The 25,620-nt window shown below is 41.6% G+C and overlaps 2 protein-coding genes across 4 annotated transcripts in view; both read right to left on the reverse strand.

Moving 5' to 3' along the window:
• Corin (corin, serine peptidase) overlaps positions 1–1,061 on the reverse strand; it is a 218,938-nt gene extending 217,877 nt beyond the window's left edge. The window contains exon 1 of one of the 2 annotated variants that reach the window (XM_042257503.2): positions 768–1,061. In XM_042257503.2, coding sequence (XP_042113437.1) covers positions 768–836 — 69 coding nt within the window. In that variant the 5' untranslated portion in view covers positions 837–1,061. Of the gene's footprint in view, positions 1–260 lie in introns of both variants that reach the window. The other variant, XM_006979681.4, reaches the window with a different exon arrangement.
• A 6,839-nt stretch (positions 1,062–7,900) lies between these two features.
• Nfxl1 (nuclear transcription factor, X-box binding like 1) overlaps positions 7,901–25,620 on the reverse strand; it is a 43,046-nt gene continuing 25,326 nt past the window's right edge. For both annotated transcript variants that reach the window (XM_076546421.1, XM_006979684.4), the window contains exons 14-23: positions 25,327–25,486; positions 24,508–24,599; positions 21,278–21,299; positions 20,779–20,919; positions 18,435–18,601; positions 17,032–17,101; positions 12,683–12,787; positions 10,838–10,924; positions 10,020–10,073; positions 7,901–8,668 (exon numbers count right to left, since the gene is read on the reverse strand). In XM_076546421.1, coding sequence (XP_076402536.1) covers positions 8,495–8,668; positions 10,020–10,073; positions 10,838–10,924; positions 12,683–12,787; positions 17,032–17,101; positions 18,435–18,601; positions 20,779–20,919; positions 21,278–21,299; positions 24,508–24,599; positions 25,327–25,486 — 1,072 coding nt within the window. In that variant the 3' untranslated portion in view covers positions 7,901–8,494. The remainder of the gene's footprint in view (positions 8,669–10,019; positions 10,074–10,837; positions 10,925–12,682; positions 12,788–17,031; positions 17,102–18,434; positions 18,602–20,778; positions 20,920–21,277; positions 21,300–24,507; positions 24,600–25,326; positions 25,487–25,620) is intronic.

Here is a 25,620-nt window from a genome sequence, read left to right on the forward strand (position 1 = left end):
CAGGACTGCGTGAAAACCGTCCCAAACCCTAGGGGCTCAAAGCCTGCGCCGCCGCAACCCGCGGACAGCACCCGGTGCTTCCGGGGCCGGTACCCGCCCGAGAGAAAGTTTACGAGCATTCCCAGCACTCTTGTTTTGTGGCGCCAACGCATAGGAGCATCCCGGGGCGCTGACTGGCCCCCAATGGGGGACGCTTCTGCAAATGGGACCTAGCGACTGCGCACGCAGCCGGGCCGAGCGCAGTGGGGATGCAGGCTTACGTCTGGGGCAGGCGGGGCTCCGACGCAATCCTTCCAGCTGCTGCGGGGAGCCTGGAACGTGGACCCGGAGAAGAAGCCACCGGTCCCGGAGGGGCCGGGGCCGACGGCTCCACCTGCAGCCTCCCCCGGAACCTGCACGCAGCCAAGCCCACTCGGTGCGAGGAGGGCGGCAGTAGGAGGGACTCTGCAGGAGAGGTAGCATGGCCCGGGACAGGAGCAGTGGGCTCTCCTCACTGAGCTGACCCGAATGCTAAAGAAAACCCTGTCCATGACTGCCAGTGTCCCCGACGACGCCAAGCCACCGGAGTGGAGGACCGTCCGCCTAGGGACCGGCTGCAGGGCACTGAGCATGCCACTGAGAAGTCCGTGCTCACTGACCCACGGACAGGAAGGAGGTGGCACCCGAGGAAGGCAGGAAGGGACGAGGAGAAAAGGTTTGACTCTGAAGTCACCAGGACTCGGGCCACGCAACCTGTGTGCGGGAGGAGCGCGGGGTGTGGATCTTACCCTCTTTGGGGAGTTAGCTCGGCGACTGCGCTCCTCCGGAGCAAGGGCAGGGGGCCGTTTCGTAAACATATCTTTTTCCTCCGTCCACTCTTATCTCGGTCGCTTTTCTCCGCTCTATGGGAGAGGCACTACGGATGTCTTTCTCCTCACTCGGAGAGAAGTTGTACTCAGGGGATGGGAGCCCCATATTTTGTCTGCTGGGCAGACCCCACCCGCAGACCACTCCCTCCCTTCACTCTCTGGGTCCTACCCATAACCCTTAATGACAGTTCCTCCATACCCACCCCTGTCTTCAAAAGTTATTCTTCTAAGGCAGATGGGAAGTCAAGAGTCTACTGCCCCTATCCTCCACACCAGGAAAAAAAACAAAAAACCTTAAACTACAGGACAGGAGCAGCAAAGGCCAGACTTCGTTACAGAATGACAGTGTAAAGGGCCACTCTCCTCCAAGTGAACTCTTTTGATCACATCCTAGGACACCCCATCCCTCCAAGCAGGACTCTAGCCTGGCAAATACCAAAATGAGTGCCATACAGGCACTGGCAATTCAACGCCAAGTTTGTTGTGTTTGAAACGATGTAAGGTTTTGAAGGCAGGCGTTATTTGCATTATGAAAATTGCAAATCTGTCTTCTGCTCCAAGTTAAGGGAGGAAACTGCTTTTGGAAGACTGAGTCGCTGCTCAGGCTTCATGGACCGGGAGCGCTCCAGCCTGGGACTGCCTGCCAAGATCATCCATCCCACAGGCTGAAGTCAGGGGCCAGCAAACCACACCTGTCCTTCACAGGGAGCCACATTTTTAAGGTAGCAAGGAAAGCACTGGGGACATTCCACTGCAGGGGTGGTATTGCCACTTGAAGACCGAGACGATTGTTAAATGTTCAGCAAAAAGAAAGAAAAAGAAAACAGAAAAAGGATAAAATAAAGGGACCAAAGAAATTATTAAGTTTTCTTAGACATGATTTTTTTAGTCCAATTTCAATCAAAATCTTTAAAATTTTAAACATTGTATACTGTTATATATGGTAATACTGAAATAGTCCATCTCAGTAGACTATGTGACCTGTCCCTTGAGCATCACTGTGTGGACAAGGGCACATGTGTGCAACTGGCGAGGTAATGGGTATTTCCTTCTGAAGAGACACGCAGTCTGAGAAATGCCATACACGTGAGGTGTAGTTAGAAGTCAGTGCGTAATACACTCTCTCTAACGTTTCCCAATTCACAAACCCCACGTGTTCTAATGCAGCAGCTCTGCCCTAAGCATTTCACACGCACCCTCTCTAACCCAGAGACCAGAAGAGCTGCCTTGACATGCCCCAGAGGCTGTGGCGCTCTGTAACTGCGGTCTTACCAGGATGCTGCCTCATCATACATCAGCACCCACAGGACACCCATCTGGGAGGCACATCTGCTAGCTGCCCCTTGAGGGTCAGAGTTCCTGGGTCTGTGAATGGAGCACTGGGTGGATGGATGTACATCCCTTCAGACAACCGTCGCCTGTGAGTCTCTTTCTTTTCCACCGTCTGCCCCCTGGCGGAGGTGTTGTAGGAACTATGAAACTGAAGTAGCTAAATAGTCAGCATGGTCTCTCCCTTGATTTTCTGCACTGTGTTCCTAAAGCGGACTGTAGTGATAAGGTAAACATGCCCCAAACTCCCTTCTTACAGCTCCAGTTATCACGAGTAGCAGAACCAGTAGTTGAGGTATTTTTTTGCTGCTTGGGGGGGAGGGGAGGTAATAAAATATGAGGATGAACACCTATGTTTATATTTAGTAATTAACTTTCATACTGTAAGAAATCAAATGTGTCTTATATTCAAGTTAATCATGAAGAGTGCTCACTGTGATTTTTAATGACTTACTGGAATTAGTCTTTTAAAAAGTCACATTAGTGCTTCAACTTACATTATTTAGAGCTGTGACTTCTGGCTTGCTAAGCAAGGGCTCTACCACTGAACCAAATCCCTGGCCCCTCAATTTAAAGAAAAAAAAAAAAAACGTGGCAATGTCTGTCTAATGTTTTAAGTAATCTTAATTTTCCAAAAATTAACATTTCTGATACCATTCTGAAAGTCTGTCTAGCATTTCAAGCATATATCAAACTAGTTGCATAATTTAAAAGAAAAACACAAAGATTAAGAGACTTATGGGATTCCTGACAAAACAAAATAGCCACATGAGTTTGTCATAGGAAAAACTTGCTGCTTCCTCATCTTGTCTGACTGAGTCTTACGAACAAACAGAACCCCCAGAGTTAAGGATCTCACAGCAAAAAGGATGTCTAACGTTCTGGTGTGCCGTCTTGAGGTATGCTTTGTCGATAGACAACAGTTATACACTGTACATCTCAAGATGCTAAAATAAATGATTTTGATAGCTGTTTTTAAAAGAAACTTATAGGAAATTAACTTAAAGGTGGCGAGGGAGAGAATTTGGGTAGAGAAAACTAAAATTAAGGGCCATTTAAGAGAAACCTAATGTTGAAGGTGATCTAAATGAAATCTCCAAGTAATGGGGGGAGACAGAGTCCCAACTGGCCATCTTATCACCAAATGGAGCTTCCAGTACTGGGAATGGGTTACTGGGAATGGATATGGGTTGTTGGCCAAAAGGGTCCCACTGGAATGCCCAAACAACTCTAGGTTGCTCTACACAAACTAACAGCAAGGCCCCACTGCTGAAGACAGCACCCACACACCTCATTGAACGTGAAGTCACATCTGTGCCTACATAGAGCCTTCACACCTATGTTCTAGAGTCTTTGGTACAGGAAGGTACTCAACATGCTACCAAAAGAGAAACATGGGGCTGGAGAGATGGCTCAGAGATTCAGAACACTGACTGTTCTTCCAGAGGTCCTGAGTTCAATTCCCAGCAACCACATGGTGGTTCATAAGCATTTGTAAAGAGATCTGGTGCCCTCTTCTGGCATGTAGATATACATGCAGACAGAACACTGTATACATAATAAATCTAAAAAGAAAGAGAAAAACATAAACACCAAGCAAGATACAAACCCTTTTATCTACAATAGTGTCCTGCCTGCAAGATATGCTTGGGCAATGGTGGCACAAAGTTTGTAGGAATAACCAATATCTGACTGAGGGCACACTCCACGAGATGGAACTCATACTCAACATTGCTTGGGTGACCAAGAACCAGAGACTAGATTGCCTGGAGACCTAGTGTAAAACCAAATACCTCTGTTCTTTAGAGGAGAGAGAGAGAGAGAGAGAGAGAGAGAGAGAGAGAGAGAGAGAGAGAGAGAGAGAGGGAGGGAGGGAGGGAGGGAGGGAGGGAGGGAGGGAGGGAGGGAGGGAGGGAGGGAGGGAGGGAGGGGGAGGGGAGGGGAGGGGAGGGGAGGGAGGGAGGGAGGGAAGGGGAGGGAGGGAGGGAGAGAGAATGAGAATGACTCCTAATGACATTCTGTCATACTCGTAGTGTCTTGCTCAGCCATCATCAGAGAAGCTTCCTCCTGCAGCAGATGGGAACAAATACGGAGACCACAGCCAGATAAAACACAGTGAAAGACCTCAGAACACTCAGCCCTAAATGGAATGTCTCCATCAATCCCTCCTCTCAGAGCTCAGGGAACCCTGCAGCAAAGGAGGCAGATAGAGTGTGCTGCAGGATGTCTTTCTGTGCGCTGTGAACACGTGTTGCTCTGATTGGTTGATTAATAAAGCTGTTTGGCCTATAGTAAGGCAGAACAAGGTTAGGTGGTACATTCAAACTGGAGAGACGGGAGAAGAGGTGAGTGAGGGGAAGACGCTTCAAGCCACTGCCACCGCCAGGAGAAGCAGGATGTGAAAGTACTAGTAAGCCATGAAGCCACGTGGCAAGACACAGATTAATAGAAATGGGTTGAATTAAGTTATAAGAGCTAGTTAATAATGAGCCTGAGCCATAAGCAACATAATTTGTAATTAATATTAAGCCTCTGAGTAATTATTTTATAAGCAGCTGCAGGACCATGGGTGTGAGAGATTCGTCCAGACTGCAGGGGCCAGGCTGGACCTGAGAAACATCTGTCTACAAGAATGTTAGAGCCAGAGGGTATAGAGGACAGCAAGGACACTTAAAGCAACAGGACCATATATGTGCACATATGAACTAAAAGAACTCAGAGACTGAGGCAGCACACACAGTCTACACAGGTCTGCACCAGCTGGGGTCCTCCATCCCTGACCCGGAAGAAATCTCCAACTGATAACCACTTGCAGATGAAATTTTAGTTTTTCCAGGGGAGTGTCCCTGGGGAAACGAACTCCTGCATGCCCAGCAGTAGATGGCCAACAGAAAAACTTAGAAAACACTATAAGTTCTTTGTCTTATAATGTCGTATCAGGACTTCCCCCCTACCCCTCTTTTTACCCTACAGGTTGCACATACATTATGGCTTATGGTATTTTTGTGTGATTCCTAAGTGTGAATGAGCAGGTCTCTGTTTCTTCTGCCTTTTCTTAAGCTCTTTTCCTGGTTTGTTTCATCCTATTCCAACGTGTTTTTATCTTATTTCGTTTCATTATTGTTCCCTGTATATTTTTTTTTTTTAAGATTTATTTATTTATTATGTGTACAGCATATATGACTGCAGGCCAGAAGAGGGCACCAGATCTCATTACAGGTGGTTGTGAGCCACCATGTGGTTGCTGGGAATTGAACTCAGGACCTCTGGAAGAGCAGTCAGTGCTCTTAACCGCTGAGCCATCTCTCCACCCCCCCACCCCCCCTGTATATTTTCTAATGAGAGACAGAAAGGAGGTAAATCCAGATTGGAGAGAAGAGGAGGAGGAACCATAGTCAGAATATGTTATGTGAGAAAATAAAAATCTGTCCTCAACAAAAGGGGTGTGTGTGCTCTGTTGTACTCTGAGGTGTGAATCCATTTACTAGGGAAGTCTTAAAGGTAGGAGACTGAGCCACTCAGCGACATTTATGTTTTTTAAGCACTCTATGTCAGGAGGCAGAGGCAGGTGGATCTCTGTGAGTTCGAAGCCAGTCTAGTCTATAGAGTGAGTTCTAGGACATCCAGGGCTATTACACAGAGAAATCCTGTCTCAAAAATCAAAAAAAAAAAAAAAAAAAAAAAAAAAAAACCAAAAAGAAAAAAGCCACAAAACTCAAGAATTAAGAACTTTACAAAAAGCAAACGCATTCAGCGCTGTGCCTCAATAAAGTTCCTTTGCCAATAGCAACCATGACCCCGGTTTGACATTAAGCTTCACTCTGATGTGACATAAGAGCAATGAAAAGTCAAATACTGTGCTGGAGCTGTTTTAAGCTGAGAACAAAAAAATCTCAAAAACTTCAATATAAACGCTCCACAAATTTTAATAAACATAAAACTTACCATTTTCACATTGTGTTCATGTCACGAGGTCAAAGAAGGAGAATAAGATGAACAAGTTGACCCCTGCAATCCCTGGGACTAGTGGTTGACTTTCCCTTTCATCCTTTTGCTGTCTCACTACAATCAAAAGGGCAGAAGCATTCTACTGCAGGGAATTTAGACAAAAGGTAACTTCGCCTTGACCTGAGGTATTCACTTCCCCCTTGCATTTCCCGCACTCTTCTCGGACAGAAACTTTTGCAACACCGTCAGGTCTATCACTGGAGTCCCACATAACTGAATCACAATCCCAGTCACTGGAGTCCCACATAACTGAATCACAATCCCAGTCACTGGAGTCCCACATAACTGAATCACAATCCGAGTCACTGGAGTCCCACATAACTGAATCATGTACCTGAATCACAATCCCAGTCACTGGAGTCCCAGTGCTTGACGCCTGGACCACTTCCTGACGGTGTCCTCCATTGTCCTTCATTCCCCAAGCCCCACCCCGAATCATCCCTAGCAGTCTTCAGTCCTCACAGCAGCCAAACAATTGCAAAAACCAAGTCTCTTCCTTGCTTAAAACTGTCCAATCCAACTACAAGAAAACCCAAACCCTTAGCATGGTCTTTCCCCCACCACAACTGGCCTAGAGCACTGCCTCCTCTCAAGTTACATTTAACTTAATTTCTCATTTCTCAACCCTGCTTTCCGATCTTCAGCTGTGCCAAATGCATCAAGTCCCAAATTTAGTGACTACTGCATTTACTGCTTTCTCGTCTCATAGACTTCCCCTCAGTCTCCAGATGAGGACACAGCTCAAACCTGTCTCTCTGAGGGGCTGTCTCACCTGAAGGACCTAGAGCCTTCCACCCTTCTATTATTTTTTATACTATTTCTCATCTTGTTTTGTTTGGTCTATAGAGATTATTTTTGTTTTGTGGATGTGCTTTTTCTGCTGGAAGAGGGCATCAGATTCCCATGCACTGGAGAATGAATCTGTTGTGAGCCCTGTGTGGGTGCTAAGAAACCAAACCCAAGTCCTCTGGAAGAACAGTGCTCTTTACTTTGACCATCTCTCCAGCCCAATTTATGAACACCACTTATCACATGAAATCACTCATTTTCTATGAGTCTCCTTGCTTGCTATCTTATGCAAACTATACAATCTTCCTATGGAGTGATGGCCTTTTTTTTTTTTTTTTTTTTTTTGGTTTTTCGAGACTGGGTTTCTCTGTGTAGCTTTGCGCCTTTCCTGGAACTCACTTGGTAGCCCAGGCTGGCCTCGAACTCACAGAGATCTGCCTGCCTCTGCCTCCCGAGTGCTGGGATTAAAGGCATGTGCCACCACCGCCCGGCAATTTTTTTTTCTTTTTTTGGAGTGATGTTAAAATATACACTATCACTCCTAATATTACTAATATCAGGAGTTAAAATATACACTATCACTCCTAATATTACCAATATTACTGTGTTCTTTTTCTTCAATATTGCTAAAGATTGAGCCATCAATACTAACTGTCTAACCTAAAACTAGGAGCTCTTGAGTATTTTAAATAATAAATATTCTTTATTATAAATTTGGTACAAAATTTTTTAATGAAATTATAAAAATTAAATAGCAAAACTACTTTAAATGACTTACAAATCTATGTAATTTGGCTTACTGATTATTTCCCTATCAGTTGGATTTCATAAAATTGATTATTCCCAGCTACAATATATCAAGAATGGAGGTAAAGAGAAATGAAATCAAGTACATAAAGCTCACAAGCCCTGTGCTCAGCACATAATGCTTAGAAACATTAGTTTTCCTTTATTATTTTCATAAAAAGATACATACAAGTTTTACAAAACATGCCAACTTCAGTTTCTTGCACAAAAACAGCCTCCTATAAGGAACCTAATCTGGCATTTGTTTATATTTTCTGAGGAATACAGTGTAAAATTTGCTTCAATGACCAATAAAATTCCTCTCTGATAAACTAATCTGGAATCTAATTATAAAGCCTCGTGTTAGAGTTAAGATTCTTTAAAAAAGTACAAAGTTACATGATTAGGAAAAGAACCCAGTCAATGACCAGAGAAATATTCCCATTGCTGCACATATGGCTCAGTTTTATCTGATTCACAAAACAGAAAGTATTGAACATGGAAAAAATCAGAAGAAAAGACTAAGGAAGTACATATAATGCCACCAGCTAAGCTCTGACTTTACAGTATCTCACTGCCCCTGGTTAACAGAAAGCTAACTGTCTGTCCTAACTACAGCCAAAGACACGGAAAAATGGAACGTGTACCAGGTTCTACAGTGCACATCTTCTACTGTCTTAAACTGAACATCTCCCTAACTCCAGTCTGAGGTATATCAAAAGACGAAAGACTCGCTAATCCAGACCATGGGCAATGTACCACACAAGCCCTGCCACCACGACTCCAAACACCGGGAGGAGGTAGGCCTTGTACTTCTGCCAAAGAGACAGCTCCACTGCCACTTCATCTCTCTTCTTGTTCTTCTTCCGGCGCCCCTTCAGTCTGTTTTCAAAGGCTTCCAGTTCAGCCTAAAGCAAAACAGTTTCACTTGTATTAAACTCAAAGAATACATGAATTTGCAACATTCTACTGAAATGAAAATTAAACAATTTGAGAAATGTGTTGATAGTAAAAGTATAATAAATATATTAATTTGATTTAAACAACAAAACCCCTCTCATCTACTACTGACTGTATTCAACAAGTGTCAGTTTAGTTAGTAAAAAGAACTGAGTGCCAATAAAGTGATTCTCCAGACTGCAAGCCTATCTTTGACATTAAGCATGCAAATGATTGAATCAAAAGGATTCTAAAATGCAGACAATAGCTTTTTTAATCTAACACCATTTTATAGCTCAAGAGCACATTCCTGAAAATGCAGAGATGCTGCATACATAATTTTAGCCTTTTTATAATGCAGAAAATAAGATCAGTGACTGACAACACAAAAATCCAAATGAGTAAGAAAAAAAAGTTGCCTCAACTAGATTCTGTTCTTTATCAAATACTTTCCCCCTCTTTTTGGTTTTTTTTTTTTTTTTTTTTTTTTTCGAGACAGGGTTTCTCTGTGTAGCTTTGCGCCTTTCCTGGAGCTTACTTGGTAGCCCAGGCTGGCCTCGAACTCACAGAGATCTGCCTGGCTCTGCCTCCCGAGTGCTGGGATTAAAGGCGTGCGCCACCACGCCCGGCTTACCCCCTCTTTTTAAAGATACAGTTAAAATACTTTAAGGGGAAATGCTTCACATTTTTTTTTTTTTTGGTTTTTTCGAGACAGGGTTTCTCTGTGTAGCTTTGCGCCTTTCCTGGAACTCACTTGGTAGCCCAGGCTGGCCTCGAACTCACAGAGATCCGCCTGGCTCTGCCTCCCGAGTGCTGGGATTAAAGGCGTGCGCCACCACCGCCCGGCCAATGCTTCACATTTTAATGTATATGATTATTTTAGGAAGAACTGAAAACTGATTGTAAAAGAAGATAGCCTGGGTGTCAGTCCTTGTCAAATACCGGCTTTTCTCATCCTGGTAAGCACCCACTAAGTTCCCGTACAACGATAATATAATGCACCACAGGACATAGTAACTGCCTAAACAATGATGACCAGTAAGTAAACATGTTGTATCTACACACAGTTTAACTGAAGAAAATTTAAATCGTCATTAACATACTCATTACTGTAGTCACAAGCTACACTTAAAGACCATCTATCAGTGGGTTTCATTTAATATAAAATGGCATTTTTCAGCAAGACAAATCAGAATTATTTCAAGTGGATTTTGCTATACAGAACAAACTCGATCCTGGGCTGCACTGCATCAGCCTAGGCCACCCTTGCTATCGGCTGGACAACTGTGGAAGAGATGAGTGTGCCCGTCACTGAGGTACCTGCTGTCGTCGTTTCTCTTCTTCCAGAGCGGCGTTGGCTTCTGCTTCTTTAATCTAGTTACATTTAAAGGGAAAATTAACAACTAGATATCTGCAGATCTCTGCCATCTTCCCACCCAGGCTCTACTAATCCAAAGCAACTTTTGGTAGCCTTACATTGGAAAGCCTATTAAGAAATGTAAATATTATACTGGGAAGTTTAGACTCAGAGTAGTGAATATAATTTATGTTATAATTTACATAAACATTTCCTCTTACTAGCTATATGAGATTAGATCATAATTCAAGCCATTAAGACTCTATAACTAAAACACTTTTAACTTTTCCTCTTAAGTTACCATATTAAGAATCTAAAATCAATTACGAATGCCACATTTTCCTAGAGTAGAAACTGATCATTTCTTTCAAATGCCTGTCTGGAAGGCAAGACTTTGTTTGAATCAACAAAACCAATGATTTGTGGACTGGTTGGTTTGGCAGGCAGAATCAACATTGAAGAGATCTCAAACTACAAACCATCCCCAAATCTTACATTTGTATTATTTTAGCCACATTTTCAGGAGGCTAGTGGTATCATTAAAACAAGTGGCTATGGGCCAGAGCAAATGCACTCAATGGTATAAAAGACAAAAAAATTAGATACATAGCAATCAATTAAACTAGCTCAGGGTCAAAATAAGTCTATACAAGGGGCCCTTTGTAACATAAGCATGGGGCCTACTATACAAGGGGCCCTGTGTAACATAAACACAAGTGGTTTCAGTAAGAGCAAGGAGCAGAGGTCATCAGCACGTTATTAACAAATCTATCCACATCACCTCAGATGCTTTCTGCTTCATCTCCTTGCACGTTGCATCACATTCCACTGAAACCTGATTTTCACGTATTTTATTGCATGGCAATTCCTGCAAATAGAAATCGAAAAATATAGTCAATTTTTCTTTCAAATCACAACTGTATACCAGCAAAGTATACCCAACAGCTGAAGGTTATAAACATGTTACATTCTCTAAACACTATGTATCTTGGTTCAAATGATTACTCCTTTATTTTCTCTCTGTTTAAAACACATTATTTTCTCTCTTTTTTTCTGACTGGGGGTAGATGCACAAGAATGCAGTACTCAGAGGCCAGAAAAGGGCACGGAAACCCCTGGAGCTGGAGTTTCAGGATGTTGTATGGGAACTGACATGGGGAACCATCCAAGAGCAATATACCCTCTTACCCACTGAGCCAAAATAAAGGGGTCCCCTACTTTATTTAATTAAAATAATAAAAACTATAACATTAAAATAATCAACTTAATAATTTACTATATGCCTCAATCAACTCAGCTGAATTTTATTTTTATCCTTTATATTTATTGCTTCTTTTTATTCTTCCAAAGATTCCAGGAAATATCTAGAATGTTCTAGAGCAGTAACATCGAACAGAGCTTTCTGGGATAAGAAATGCTCTACCTGTCCGCTGTCTGTGGAGCATTATCAACCACCTATGAAGACTGTGCACTAGAGTGAGCAGAGCAATGACAAGCCAAGACCTCCACCATGCTCCACGATACCTCACTAAAACACACACACACATTTAGTGCTGCTGGCCCGACAAAGTCTGGCGCTTTCCTGAAAAGTTACACATAACCATCTTTAAGTCCCTATGAAAATTCTTCGCCACCCAAGTGCTGATGAGTAGGAACTACACTTGGACAAGACATGAGATCTCAGAAAACTGAAGAGACATCCCATTAAAAATAGTTCAGCAAATATTTTCGTGTAAATGTCGTCAAACTAAATATAAATTTAGTGAATTTACCTACTATAGAAAAGCATAGTGAAAACTTATAAAAATAAAGCAAATCAAGAGCCACATAAAAACTTCAACAAGTATCTGCTGCATGGAGTAATAAAGAATTAATGCAAAGAGAAGACAATTTGCTCGAGAAATCACAAGCACATAATATAACATGATACAACTATAGCTGCAGCATGGTAAATCAAGTCAAATAAAAAAAATCAATTCAAATTTAAAAAGTCTTTAAGGAGTCCCAGCCTGCATATTTGAAGCCAACCGAGAACTGAGTAAAAAAATTCTGTCTTGGAACTCAGAAGACCAGGCTGGCCTCCAAGTCAGAGACTCGCCTGCCTCTGCCTCCCGAGCGCTGGGATTAAAGGAGTGTGCCACCACCGCCAGCCTTAACTCTAGTAGGATGATCTTTCTGGTCACTAAACTTTCACCTATTAGTCTTCCAGTAATTGTTTTTACCTTACAAGTTTCTTTTCCAGGTTTGAGTACTATTTTATGAGGCTGTGACTATAAAGTCTTTTCAAGGAATTATTTTGAAAGGAAAAGACTGATAGCAAATAAAAGCCTTCGTAGAAAAAGGACAGCAAGCCTAATTCCAGACCGTGTCCTAATCCCGGAACTCAATCCATCACTCTCCAGCACCTTGTTCAGACTTCAGTTTGGAACACAACAGCACTATGCTAAAGGGCACTGAGCTTGAGCCAACAGAAAACCATCTTTCTTCTGTTAAGTTACAAAAATTCGACTGCCAATGCCCATTTTTAAAATGAGCACTTACAGAAATAAAACCTTAAAATTAAAGCCAAAAAAGTACCCTCACACAAAGCAAGGCAAACAGGAATTCTATCATTTAAAATACTTACCCGTTTTATTCTTTTACAAGGGCATCTAAGTTTAACCTTCTGGTTACAATTAAAGGGGCATTCACCAGGATGACACATCTCTTTGCATCTATGGCCACAGGGAAGCTGAAATTAAAAGAAGCAATTGGTCATTTGCATTTTGGTCATACTCTTCCTTGCCTTTCTCCCTAATTTTAAGAGACCAGCACACATAGTGCCAATTAATACAGAATAATGAATAAAGTGATCCTTCAACCTTTTTCTCTTTTAGACAGATTATTAATTATTATAATTATGTACAAATTATTTTTATTAGAAAATTTTAGTATTCTCAAGCTCCACCTCAAGTGTAAATGTCACATTGTCACCCTATAGCCAGGTGACTAAGCCAATGGAAAGTAAGCCAAGTATAAGTGATATGTGCTGTCTCAAAGCACAGAGTCCTGGAAATGACAAACCCTGGAGCAATAAAGAAAGCCATGTGTGACAAAGGCCAGGCGCCTGGCTAACGTGCATCACTGGGAACACATGGAGCACAGGAATACCACCTCTTCCTTATACTGCTGTTCCATGAGAAAGAAAGATGTCACTGTCACAATTGCTTAGCCTTTCACTCTAAAGCGTTTGTCCTTGACACTACATTGGCACTTATTATTAAGAAAATCAAGACAACTCAGTAGTGCCGTGATGTTTGAGGTTAATTATCTTGAATTATTTACTAGTTTCTATCGTGAAAGTCTTCCCATGAAAGGCTGTTTCTCCTCGATTCAAATCTTATACTCCATTTTGAAATCAATGACTCTAAAGGGAAAAGGGGATGAAGGCCTACAAAACCAATGAAGGAATGAACCACGACTCCAGTGTGGTCCTCCGCTCGTGCCTGCTCTGTCCCACCAGTGCACTGGAGGTCGATGAAGAGTGGAAAGCACTGGCTCTACGTCACGTCTTCCTGATACTGAAAGTCCCAGACTTTGCAGCACTCCACTGAGAGCACGCAAGTCTCTTCTCTGGCTGGGTCTTCTCCCTCAAATCCTTCAGCTGCCCTTACCATCTCACATAACAGTCTACAGTGCTCGGGCCTCCCCAGTGAGAACCGCCAGGAGTCATCAACGAGGGACCACCAGTTCCCTCTCTTTTACAGTTATTTATGTAAATTGCTTTTATTAGAAATTTTTAATACTCTCAGTCTCCACATCAAGAGAGTTGATATCACAGCCATGGCTACAATGGCTGCTCCAGCCTCCTGCCTCATGTCTGTAGCTGCCTATGTCAAGATAAGTCCCTAGTCCCAAGATGAAGCAGTCAAGGAGAGGAGGCGAACAGACGTCTCACTGCAGAGACCAATTCCTTCAGGTGACACAGAACCTGCCTGCTGAATGCCTGGCTATACGGCACTCCCTTCAGATTGTCTAGACCAATGCCCAATGTCTTCCCTAAGATGTTCTCTATATCTATTACCTATCTACTTACCTATCTATTATCTATCATCTATCTATCTAAACTATCTTTTTCCGTATACCTGTCTGTCTGTCTGTCTGTCTGTCTGTCTGTCTATCTATCTATCTACCTACCTACCTACCTACCTATCTATACTATCTTTTCCCGTGAGCTACTCCAAACCAGTTCTGCAGCTTACAACTGGAAGTGAAACTTGTTCACTAGTACACTGTGCTGGATGTCCACCTAACACCCAAAGGCAAAAGTGATGCCACAATCCTGAAGAGACACTCACTCACTACTGATCAGGAATAAATTCTTAAGATACAAAAAAAAAAAAAAAAAGTAATTGCTAATACCAAGTATTGGCAAGCATGGAAAACAATAGACTTTCACATAACGAAAGCTGAAAAACCTGATAATTTTCCATAATTGAAAACTTCACTGGCAATAAATTGGTACAACTGTTTTGGAAATAAATTATTCAATATGATTTATTGGGGTTGAAATTAAACATTCCCTGTGGGTAAGGAATTGAAACTTTTTCCCCCCTTTGGTTTTTCAAGACAGGGTTTCTCTGTGTAGCTCTGTAGCCCGGGCTGGCCTCGCACTCACAGAGATCCGCCTGCCTCTGCCTCCCGAGTGCTGGGATTAAAGGTGTGCGCCACCACCGCCCGGGCCGACCTGGACCACTTGTATGTGCCTACAGGAACCTGAGCAGACACAACAGCAGGTGCTCATAGCAGCGCTGTCTCAGTCAAGGTTTCTACTGTCTCAACGACCACCTTGACGAAAAAGCAAGCTGGGGAGGAAAGGGTTACACAGCTTATGCTTCCACACCACAGTCCATCATCAAAAGAGGCCAGGACAGGAACTCAAGCAGGGCAGGAGCCCGGAGGCAGGAACTGATGCAGAGGCCATCAAGGGGTGCTGCTTACTTTACTGACTTGCTCCCCAAGGCTTGTTCAGCCTGCTTTCTTATAGAACCCCAGGACCACCAGCCCAGGGATGGCACCACCTATAATGGGCAGGGCCCTCCCCATCAATCACTAGTTAAGAAATGCCTCATAGCTGGCTCTCATGGAGGCATTTTCTCCATGACGTTCCTTCCTTTCAGATCACTCTAGTTGTGTGTCAAGCTGACAAGACGTAAGACGAGCCGGCACAAGTGTTTTTGTTAAGAACCCAAACTGGAAATAATCCAAATATTTATCCACAACAGAGCACTCATATGACAGAAGAGATGGACAAACGTAACAAACAAATCACAAAGGTATCTGCTTTTAAATACTAGACAATGTTTCCACAGCTGCACACACCCGCAGCAAGACCTAAGGGACAGTGACATGGCTCAGCAGGTCACTGCTCAGACTTGCTGACCAGGCCTGACAATCTCAGTTCCATCTCCAGAACCTACCTACAGGTTGAGGAGACCCACACCTCAGAGCTGTTCTCCAACTCCCACACACATGCACGCTGGTACACAAGCACCCCCTGCCCCCCAGTAAAAATTTTAAAAATTTTACAGTAAGTGGTGGTAACATTTAGACTAGAGAGAAAGAACTGCATTCAGGACCAGACTTTTGAGACACCAGCAAATGCCTTTTTTTTTAAATGAGGGTAGAATTATAAAATATTGACTTCCTATCATAAATATACGCTATGTACATGTGGCATTTCATTGTATTTTTAAAATGTTATTTTAAAAACCATACCCAAAGTCTATACAACTTAATGGACTTATAAACAGAATTAACATTCAAAAGGGAAGCTGTGAAGTTTCACATTAAATTTTACTTTCAGGCCGGGCGGTGGTGGCGCACGCCTTTAATCCCAGCACTCGGGAGGCAGAGGCAGGCGGATCTCTGTGAGTTCGAGGCCAGCCTGGACTACCAAGTGAGTCCCAGGAAAGGCGCAAAGCTACACAGAGAAACCCTGTCTTGAAAAACCAAAAAAAAAAAAATTTACTTTCAGTATTGAATATATTCTATGGGTTTATCCACCACCATAACAAACAAACCAACAAAAATCTCAAGACAGAATCGGAACTAGAAAAACAAGTAGCTTCATGTCCTCACTCATAATAATCCCTGCTCATCACCTACATTCATTCAGCGCTTCCATGTCCCTTCATACTCAGTGTTTCCTGTTCTCTTCTTATATTATACGAGACCTATGTGATACTTCACTTTTAAAATCAAACACATACATGTGTACACATGGTTTTGTGTACCTTCTTGGTTTTGTTTTTAATAATCTACTATCTAACTGCCTGTGGCTTACAGTTTTAATCTATATTTTGAATCCTATTTTAGACAGTAAGCCCTGAATCAGTACTTTCTGCAGTACAATTTAAAAGCTAGCTTTAAAACTGTTCTCTTTAAAAAATAATAATAATAATAATAAAAATAAAAAGTCACTTCTAGTCCTAAAGCCCTGTGGTGATTTGAAATAAAATAGTCCCCCAAAGGGAATGGCACTACTGGGAGGTGTGGCCTTTTTGAACTGGGTGTAGTCTTCTTGGAGGAAGTATGTCAGTCACTGTGGAGGCAGGTTTTAAAGGTCTCATATATGCTCAAGATATCACCCAGCATCTCAGACCACTTCCTGTTGCCTGCAAGATAGAGGACTCTCAAGCTCCTGCTCCAGCACCACATCTGCCTACACACCGCCATGTTCCACCATGATGATATAATGGACTCTGAACTGTAAGAGCAACAATTAAATGTTTTCCTGCATAAGAGTTGTGGTGGTCCCAGCAATAGAAACTCAAACTAAGACGAGAGCCCAAGTCAACAGAGATGTGCATCCACCCTAAGCATTTTCAGACAGCACATTTATAGTGGGCCTAGAAAGGACCTGAACTGGGATAGCCAATAAGGAGAACCCGGAGGAGCAATGTCCAAGAAACCCAATTACCAACTACAGCTTACCTCCTTGGGGCACTGGTTTTTGCAACAACTGAGGAGGTTCTTTTCATTTATATCAGCTGTGGTTATTTTTCTAAAAATAGGAAAAATTTTGATTACATTCAAACAAAAGTCTATTTCTTCGTATGTTTTCTAAGCGTTCAAGCATACCCATAAAAGTATCTTAATTCATTTTTTCACAGAACATTTCAATTCTGTCCATAACAATTATCCTCAACTCAAGGTACCATGAGGGCTGGAGAGATGCCTCAGCAGGGAAAGGCACTTGCTATACAAGCCTGACAACCCAGTTCAATCTGAAGAACCCACCTAAAGGAAAAGAAGAGAAATGACTCCTTAAATGTCCTCTGACCTCCACACATTGTCATGGTGTGCAGAAGTGTGTATGTGCATGAACACACACACACAAATAATAAAAAATTCTAAGAGAGAAAGTAAGCACTCAAGAACAGAAAAATTAGATTTCTAAAAATTATATGCAACTACTTTGAAAAACTATTACAAAAATAAACATGAAAAACATCAAGTAAGTAATTTCCAAGCAGTTCTAAAATTAACCATGAGTTGTTACTGTACTAAAAAGTTGAAAAATGCTGGCAAACAGATGGAAACTTATCCAAGGGAGTTGGAAACTAGTTTGAAGACATTCCCACAAACCTCTGATTTTCACAAGTCTAAAGTAAAAATGGCAGCTACACGTGGTAAATTATTTTAGTCTATCAAGAAGACAATGGCAATTTTTTTCCCTCTATATAATGTACATGTTTTAGGTAAGTAAAATAAGACAAAGCAGATACTACTATGATAAATGCAATAATAAGACTTTTTTTTATTTATTTATTTATTTATTTATTTTTTGGTTTTTCGAGACAGGGTTTCTCTGTGTAGCTTTGCGCCTTTCCTGGATCTCACTCTGTAGCCCAGGCTGGCCTTGAACTCACAGAGATCCGCCTGCCTCTGCCTCCCAAGTGCTGGGATTAAAGGCATGCACCACCACCGCCCGACAAGACTTTTTTTTAAATATCAAAGAGATCTACCTTTAGAAAATATAAATCAAAGAGCACACCTAAGTAGCTATCAACAAGGCAAATTTCTATTCAAAAAGATTTCTAAGTTTACACCATCATTTAAATGCTCTATCATAGGAATACTGTACACTTCTGAAAGCAGCGATACAACTTTTTCCTAGCCAAATCTACGAAAGCCCCAAACAGAATGAAGCAGAATTTGGCTGGCTGACATCAGAGCCGTTGAAGGTGAGGCTGCAGCTGCTCCTTCAGTCCCTGCTGAAGAGCTCAGCCTCCAGTCTCAGCAACACAAGATGGTTTCTAAATATTACACAGGGTTCCCCCAGAGGCATCGTTTAATAATCTTAGTAAAACAAGAGGATTCTTCCATCTACTTACTGACATTCCACATAGAGGAATGTGATCTTGCAGTGACATCTGAATTTAAGCATCTGAACACAAGGAGGGCATGCTTCAGAATGACAGGGCAAAACACACGGATGAGGACAACCCTGAGGCCGTGGCTTAGAGCATCCTTCTTCACATTGAAGGCATTCTTGGCCAGCCTGAAAATAACAAGGAAATAAATCACCAAAATATCTAACATTTCCACATATTAAGGTCACCCACAGTCGACACCCCACTAGAACAAAGCACTTCTACAAGCCCAGAAGTAGAATTAACGGGGCTCGAGAGAGTCTTCAGCAGGCACAGTGCTTACAGCATAACCCAGCACTCATGTCAGCCAGGCATGGAGGCGTGCCCCTGTACTAACAGCACTGGGTCGGCAGAGAGAGGAGGAGCCTGGGGCTGGCTATCAGTTGGTCTAGCCAACTGGGAAGTTCCAGGTTCAGTGAGATACCCTGTCTCAAAAGACAACGTGAATAATGACTGAGAAGGATGTCTGATGTTGACCTCTGGCTTCTACATAAATATGACATGCCAAAAAAAAAAAAAAAGAAAAAAAAGAAATTCCATTAATAAAATGGTACCATTCCTAATCTTAAAAATCAACCAAAATAAAATAACAAGATTGTCAATAGGACCCGTATCATTCAGATTCTTATGCCTATAAATTTCAAGTCAATCTGTTGTTGTTTGTTTTTTTCTTCTTTAGAGGGCCTGCCACCAGCTCCCAAATAAATCACACACAGACTCTTATAATGACTTATGAATGCCTGGCCTTAGCTTGGCTTTTTTATTTCCAGCTTTCTTCAACTTAAATTGTCTCGTCTACCTTTTGCCTCTGGGCTTTTCCTGTTCTCTTATTGTGTATCTTACCCTTACTCCATGATTGGCTGTGTAGCTGAGTGGCTGGCCCCTGTGTCCTCTTTCTCTCTGGTTCCTAGATCTCTCCTCCCAGATTTCTCCTTCTATTTATTCTCTCTGCCTACCAGCCCCGCCTATCCTTTCTCCTGTCTTGCTATTGGCCATTCAGTTCTTCATTAGACCATCAGGTGTTTTAGACAGGCACAGTAACACAGCTTCACAGAGTTAAACACCTTAAAATAATATTCTACAAAATCAGTCCACCTCATCTTTACAATGAATCTGACCATTCAAAGTATCCCTACTAAAACTGTACATTACCTCCTAGAAATAACCATTAACAGAAGAAACATCAAATAAAACATTATCAGTACAGTCTAACCCAACAAACACAATCATCGCTGAACTACAGAAACAATATACTGTTAACATGTAAAGTTACGTTATACTCATAAGTGTACATCATTGTAGTTTAACAATGTACTTTGCTCTAATCAATTAGTTATATAACTAGGGTTAGAGTCTATCAAAGAAGATTAAAGATTTTAACTGTAGTATATTATTTTCAAACAGATACATATACAGACACTAAAACTTAAAGGTTAAAAATTCTTTTTTTTTTTTTTTTTGGTTTTTCGAGACAGGGTTTCTCCGTGTAGCTTTGCGCCTTTCCTGGAACTCACTTGGTAGCCCAGGCTGGCCTCGAACTCACAGAGATCCGCCTGCCTCTGCCTCCCGAGTGCTGGGATTAAAGGCGTGCGCCATCACTGCCCGGCTAAGAATTCTTAATGACATCCTAAATGAAGTCATGACTATAACACTGTATCAATGATTTGTAAGTGGACAGAGGCTAGAAAGGCAGCTCAGTAGTAAGAGCACTTACTGCTCTTCCAGAGGACCAGTCCAGTTTCCAGCACCCACATTAGGCAGCTCACAATCATGTGTAACTCCAACGGATTCAACACTTTCTTTTGAATTTGGTGGGCATCTACATACTTATGCACGTTTCCACACACAGAAACACATACACAAAGGCGTAATTAAAAAATAAATCTCTTTAAAAAAAAAAAAAATTAGGCTATTTTTGGTATTTAGAATTTTTTTAAAAAAAATCAACTTATAAAAAATATTCTTCTAAAAATAATGTTTTTGTTTGTTTGTTTGTTTTTAGGGTCTCATTATGTAGCTGTGGCTAGCCTGGAATTCACTATGTAAACTGGGCTGGCCTTGAGTTCAATCCCTAGAACCCACATAAAAAGCTGGGCATAGTAACCCATGCTTGGAAGCCCACCATTGGCAGACCCTGGGCATCCTCTGGATAGCTAGTCAAGCCTACTTGGTGAGTTTCAGTTCCAAGCCCAAGACAAAGTTTGCTCCAAAAAAAAAAAAAAAAAAAAGAAACAGAAAAAATGTTTAAATATTTGTGGTATCAAGGAGACAGCCATTACCCATGCTTCCATCCTAAGGATGTTACCTTATTTTTGCCACTACGGCCAACAACTTCAGTCACTTTGTGGCACTCTTTCATACATGTATGATTCTGACAGTGCAACACTCTTCCACAAGGTCTCTTGCAAGAATAGGGTCCTACAGCATGGCATGGGAGAGGGCTCACCTTAAAAATAAAAATAAGAAGCAGACAACTAGCACAACACACATGTCTACACAAAACTTTCTGGACTGGTATTTCCAAAATGACTCATCTGAGGTCAACTTTCACAATGGTTAACGTGTTCCCATTAATAATATTTTTATCAAAACTAAGCACCTATGAAGACATTCCTGTAAACATCTATTAATGAAAGGGAAATTGACTATGATTCCATAGTGAACACACAGAGGCTAAGTCCCACATAAAGCAGCATATATTTTTAAACTACTAACCCTGGACAGTCTTTGTAACACGAGGCAGCAAGTTACTTCTAACAACTCTAGGACAGAGTGATGGAGACTACTAGTTAAAGATTACTCACCTCATGCTTCCCCAGACATTCCCTGTAAGAAAACAATAAAATGAAAACATTATAGATTCTTTAAGAAGAGTGTCTGAAACAAATATGCTAACTACACTAGCTTTTACTAAATAAAAAATAAATAACTAAACACTTGGAAATAAGCAATTACAGTAGCAACAAAATATAAAGTTGACAGACACTAGCCAATTCTTTGCAAAAGGCTAGCAGTGAGTAACTGGGACACGAAACTTATTTACACTGGCACACACAAAAATAAAACCAATCTAACATGATAAAACAAAACTACAAGACGCTGAGGAGAAAACTTTAGGGTTTAAATAGAGACACCATGTTTAAAAACAGGACAGTATATACTTCTCAATTTCATCAATATTCAACACAATTCCAAGACCTCACCCAAAGCCAAGCATGGTAGTACACCACTGAACTCAATAGTATACAAGGAAAGGCCACAGTCAGTCTGAACTCTATAGTGAGTTCCTACAAAGCAAGGTCAAGGCTACCTGGGCTGCATGGTACCCTGGCTCAAAAGCCAAACCAAACAAACAAAATTCTAACAACTGACCTAAAGTCTATATGAAAAAAACCAGCAGACATGAAACAGCCAACCAAAAACTGCTGAAGGATTAACATCCACCGACGCAAGACTTACTACAAAGCTGTATTGTTCAGACTATATGGTGCTGATGAGGGAACAGAAAGATAAATTCATGAACTAAGCTAAGAGCCCAGAACGAGGCCTATACACATAAACTGGCTGATACATGACAAAAGAAAAGGCAAATTACAGGAGGAATTTCTTTTCAACAAATGGTAGTGTTGGAACAAATTTATATGCACTTTCAAAAAGACAGACGTTACACCTTGCACAATTAACTCAAAATGGATCACAGACCTAAATACAAAACACAGGATAAGACCCAAATAAGCTTGGGTTTCATGATTACTTTTTAGACACAATGCCAAAAGCATGACCCATAAAAGGAAACAGGTGAGTTCTAATTTACTAAACTAGTAATGTCTGGTCAGCAAAGAACACTTTACAGGAGAGAGCAAGACACAGATAATAAATTACACTTAGAAAACATTATCTGGTAATCAATAGAAAGAACTCTTAGGCTTAACAACAAACAAAAAGCAAAACACCAACTAGAAAATGGGTCAAGGACCTGAACAAAGGATAAATCTTATCAAAAGACTGACAGAGGCCGAACAGACATATGAAAAGTCGCCTGGCATCAGGTCATTAGGAAGCTGTAAATTAACAGGCAATACCTTCATGCACCTAACAAAATGGCTAACATACCAACAGTGCCCTATGCTAATGGGATGCAGAGCAGGAAGATCATCACTAATGCTGATGAGAAGGAAAACTGGTACTCCACGTTGGTAGCCAATTTTACAGCTTTTTAAATAGCTAAACATAACCTCACCATACAATCCAGCAGTTACACTAAGTTTTTATCCAAATGAGCTAAAAAGTTATACATACATAAATATTTGCATATTAACATCTGTAGTACTTTTATTCTTTATTAAAAACAACCAAAATGCCCTTCACTAGGTAAATAGATGGGATCACCCATGAGTATGTGGTCAACATAAGTTGGACTCAGTGGGTTAGTAAAGAAAAAAAGAGCACACAGTTGAGGGTGGGTGGGAAGGTGGGGATGGATCTCGTAAGAGCTCGGGAAGGGATGGGGGAGAATGCCATCAAAATACAGCGCATAAAATTCTCAAAGAATTAATAAAATAGTACATTAAAATAAAAACAAGTCAACCAGAGGATGTCCGGGCAGTGTAATAATGTTATTCAGGGATAAGTGAGGTATCAAACCATGAAAAAAACTGAAGTGGAATAAGAGAAAAAGGCCAGTATTAAAGGGCTTCACACTGCATGACTCCCAACCACTGTGTGTGATGTTCTGGAACAGACCAAATCAATTCCAGGAAAGCCCAGGATGAGAAGCTTCAGTTCTAACAAACATTTGAAGAATTCACACTAATCCTTTAAGAAAAGTATTCCCAACTTTTTCAGTGACTCTAGTATGTCCATGATTAATTATAAAACCAAAAGAAAAAAAAAAGTAAGAATACAAGCTAATATTCACTACTAATACTGTAAAATTGTTGGGGATTTTTGTTTTTTTTGTTTTTTTGGTTTTTTTTTTTTTCTCTTTTTGTTTTCTTTTTTTAAAAACAGGATTCACTTTGTCACCCTCTCACCCAAGCTATCCTGGAACTCAACTCACTAGATAGGCCAGGCTGGCCTTAAACTTGTGATAATCTTCCTGCCTCAGCCTCTTGAATGCTGGGATCACAGGCATGTTTACCACAGTTAAGATTTTTTTTAAAAGTCTTTATTTAAAAAATACCTATTAATTATTATTATGTGTATGGGTGTTCTGCACAGAAACACATGTCTGCCGTGTGTGTTCCTGGTGCCCACAGAGGCCAGGAGGAGGCACTAGATTCCCTTAAAAGTGGAGTTCGAGACAGCTATGGTTGTAAGCAGCCATGTGGGTCCCCCGGAGAGAACTGCTCTTCATCACTGAAGCGCTCTCCAACCTGTTCAAAAACTACCCACTAGTAAAGTGGACCCAGCACCAAGTCAAACGGATTATGTGCCAGGGCACAGTAGAAGGGAAATGGCAGAAGAAAAATGAGACTTTTAGAAATGAAGAAAAGCCGAATTCTGTCTTTGATAGATCAACACCAACTGCTGATCTGGAAGCTTAGTTGTTGATAACAGCCCCCTTTCTAATATTCTGCGGCTCCTCAGACTGTTTCCTTTTCTTCTCTAATCTACACCTCTGCTGAAAGTATGAAACATTAATGGATTCTCCATTCTTCCAGGTTCAACTCCTGAAAACTCAATCTCCATCATTCCCTGTTCATCCAGGAAGCTTTCCTTCACACACTCTGCTTCAAGTTTCCATCTAAAGCTAGCTGTCCTCAGAAATACTGCACTTTAGCATGGCAATCACCAGGAAAAGTAACCAACAGCGAGCCTCTCGACGGTGTTTCCTGACTGTAGGACAGTGCACTCTAGCTCACGGAGACATGCCTAGGAAGTTTATCGTCACAGCAAACATCTGTAAGAAAGAATGACTAACACAGGGGCTAGTCTGAGAGTCAGGCCTGAAATATGAAACTTAAAAAGTGAAGAAGGTGAAGTTCACGCTAAGTAAAAACATTTAAATTAAGGTTAAAACTCCGGTTCTTACACAGGAACAGGAACTTGACACGGAGGACAAGGCAATGCAGTAAGAACAAATGCTGGTTCGGCCGGCTGTTCCCACGGGCCTACAGGCTGATGCTAAGGGTAAAACGCAAAACAGTCAAGTCAGAAGGGCTAGCCCATGCAGCCCTCCTAAGAAACTAGGGAGCAGTTCTTACGGATCTTTTGCTCACACAGGCTGAACTACATCCAACTGCTCAACAAAATGTGCTTACTGAACATTTTATTCCATCTGCATTGTAAAGATTATTCCTCTCCACACCTTCAATATTAAAAACTGAGGCAGATGTCAGTTTAAAGGCTAGAACTAAGGCAGCGTGGCCTCTTTAACCTCTTATAAGACAAAAGCAAAATGAGAAACAAACTCCAGTACCCACCAACTGAACGCAATCTCCCATATGCTGCCCATCAGCCAGCCAGGGCTCAATAAATACTGAATAAATGATGATGTAAATTACAAGTATCTATACCCCTTAGCCATATTTGAAGGGAAACTGGCAAACCAAATATCATGATTACCACACTATATTTACAAATATTTACTAGTCACCAACCACCCTCCATCTTCCTCCCAGTACTGGGGAATGAACCCAGGGCCATGGAGATACTGGGGAAGTCCCCACCACTGAGCAACACACCAGCCTTTGCAACTTCCTTAAGACAAAAGACCAAGTCTTGTTTTCCTCACCCCCCAGGTCCAAGAAGAGCGCTCAGTGCTCTAAAGACACCTTTTCTTTGCTTGCTAAATAACCACTGGAGACAGCCCACCGACAGCCAAGCAGGCCCTCTTGAGCCCTGTCCTTACCCTGCCAATCTGCTTCACCAACGCCTGGTCATGACATGAAGCAGGACACAAATGCCCACACTTCTCCAAAACTCTTTGGCAAGGTTGATGACATGGTGGACACGGGCCAAAGTGACAGCGGTGTTTTTGTTGACTTGGATGATGACATGTTGGTGGTCGACTAAATCAGAAAATTTTTAAGTTACTTTTGACAGATGAACAAGACATCTAAAGTGTAATTATTTCTATACCTTCCGAAACCATAGAAAAGGACTATACTAAGAATATTGCTTGAAAACATTAACAACAACAAAA

This window comes from Peromyscus maniculatus, chromosome 10 (genome assembly GCF_049852395.1).
Source record: "Peromyscus maniculatus bairdii isolate BWxNUB_F1_BW_parent chromosome 10, HU_Pman_BW_mat_3.1, whole genome shotgun sequence".
NCBI lineage: Eukaryota > Metazoa > Chordata > Mammalia > Rodentia > Cricetidae > Peromyscus > Peromyscus maniculatus.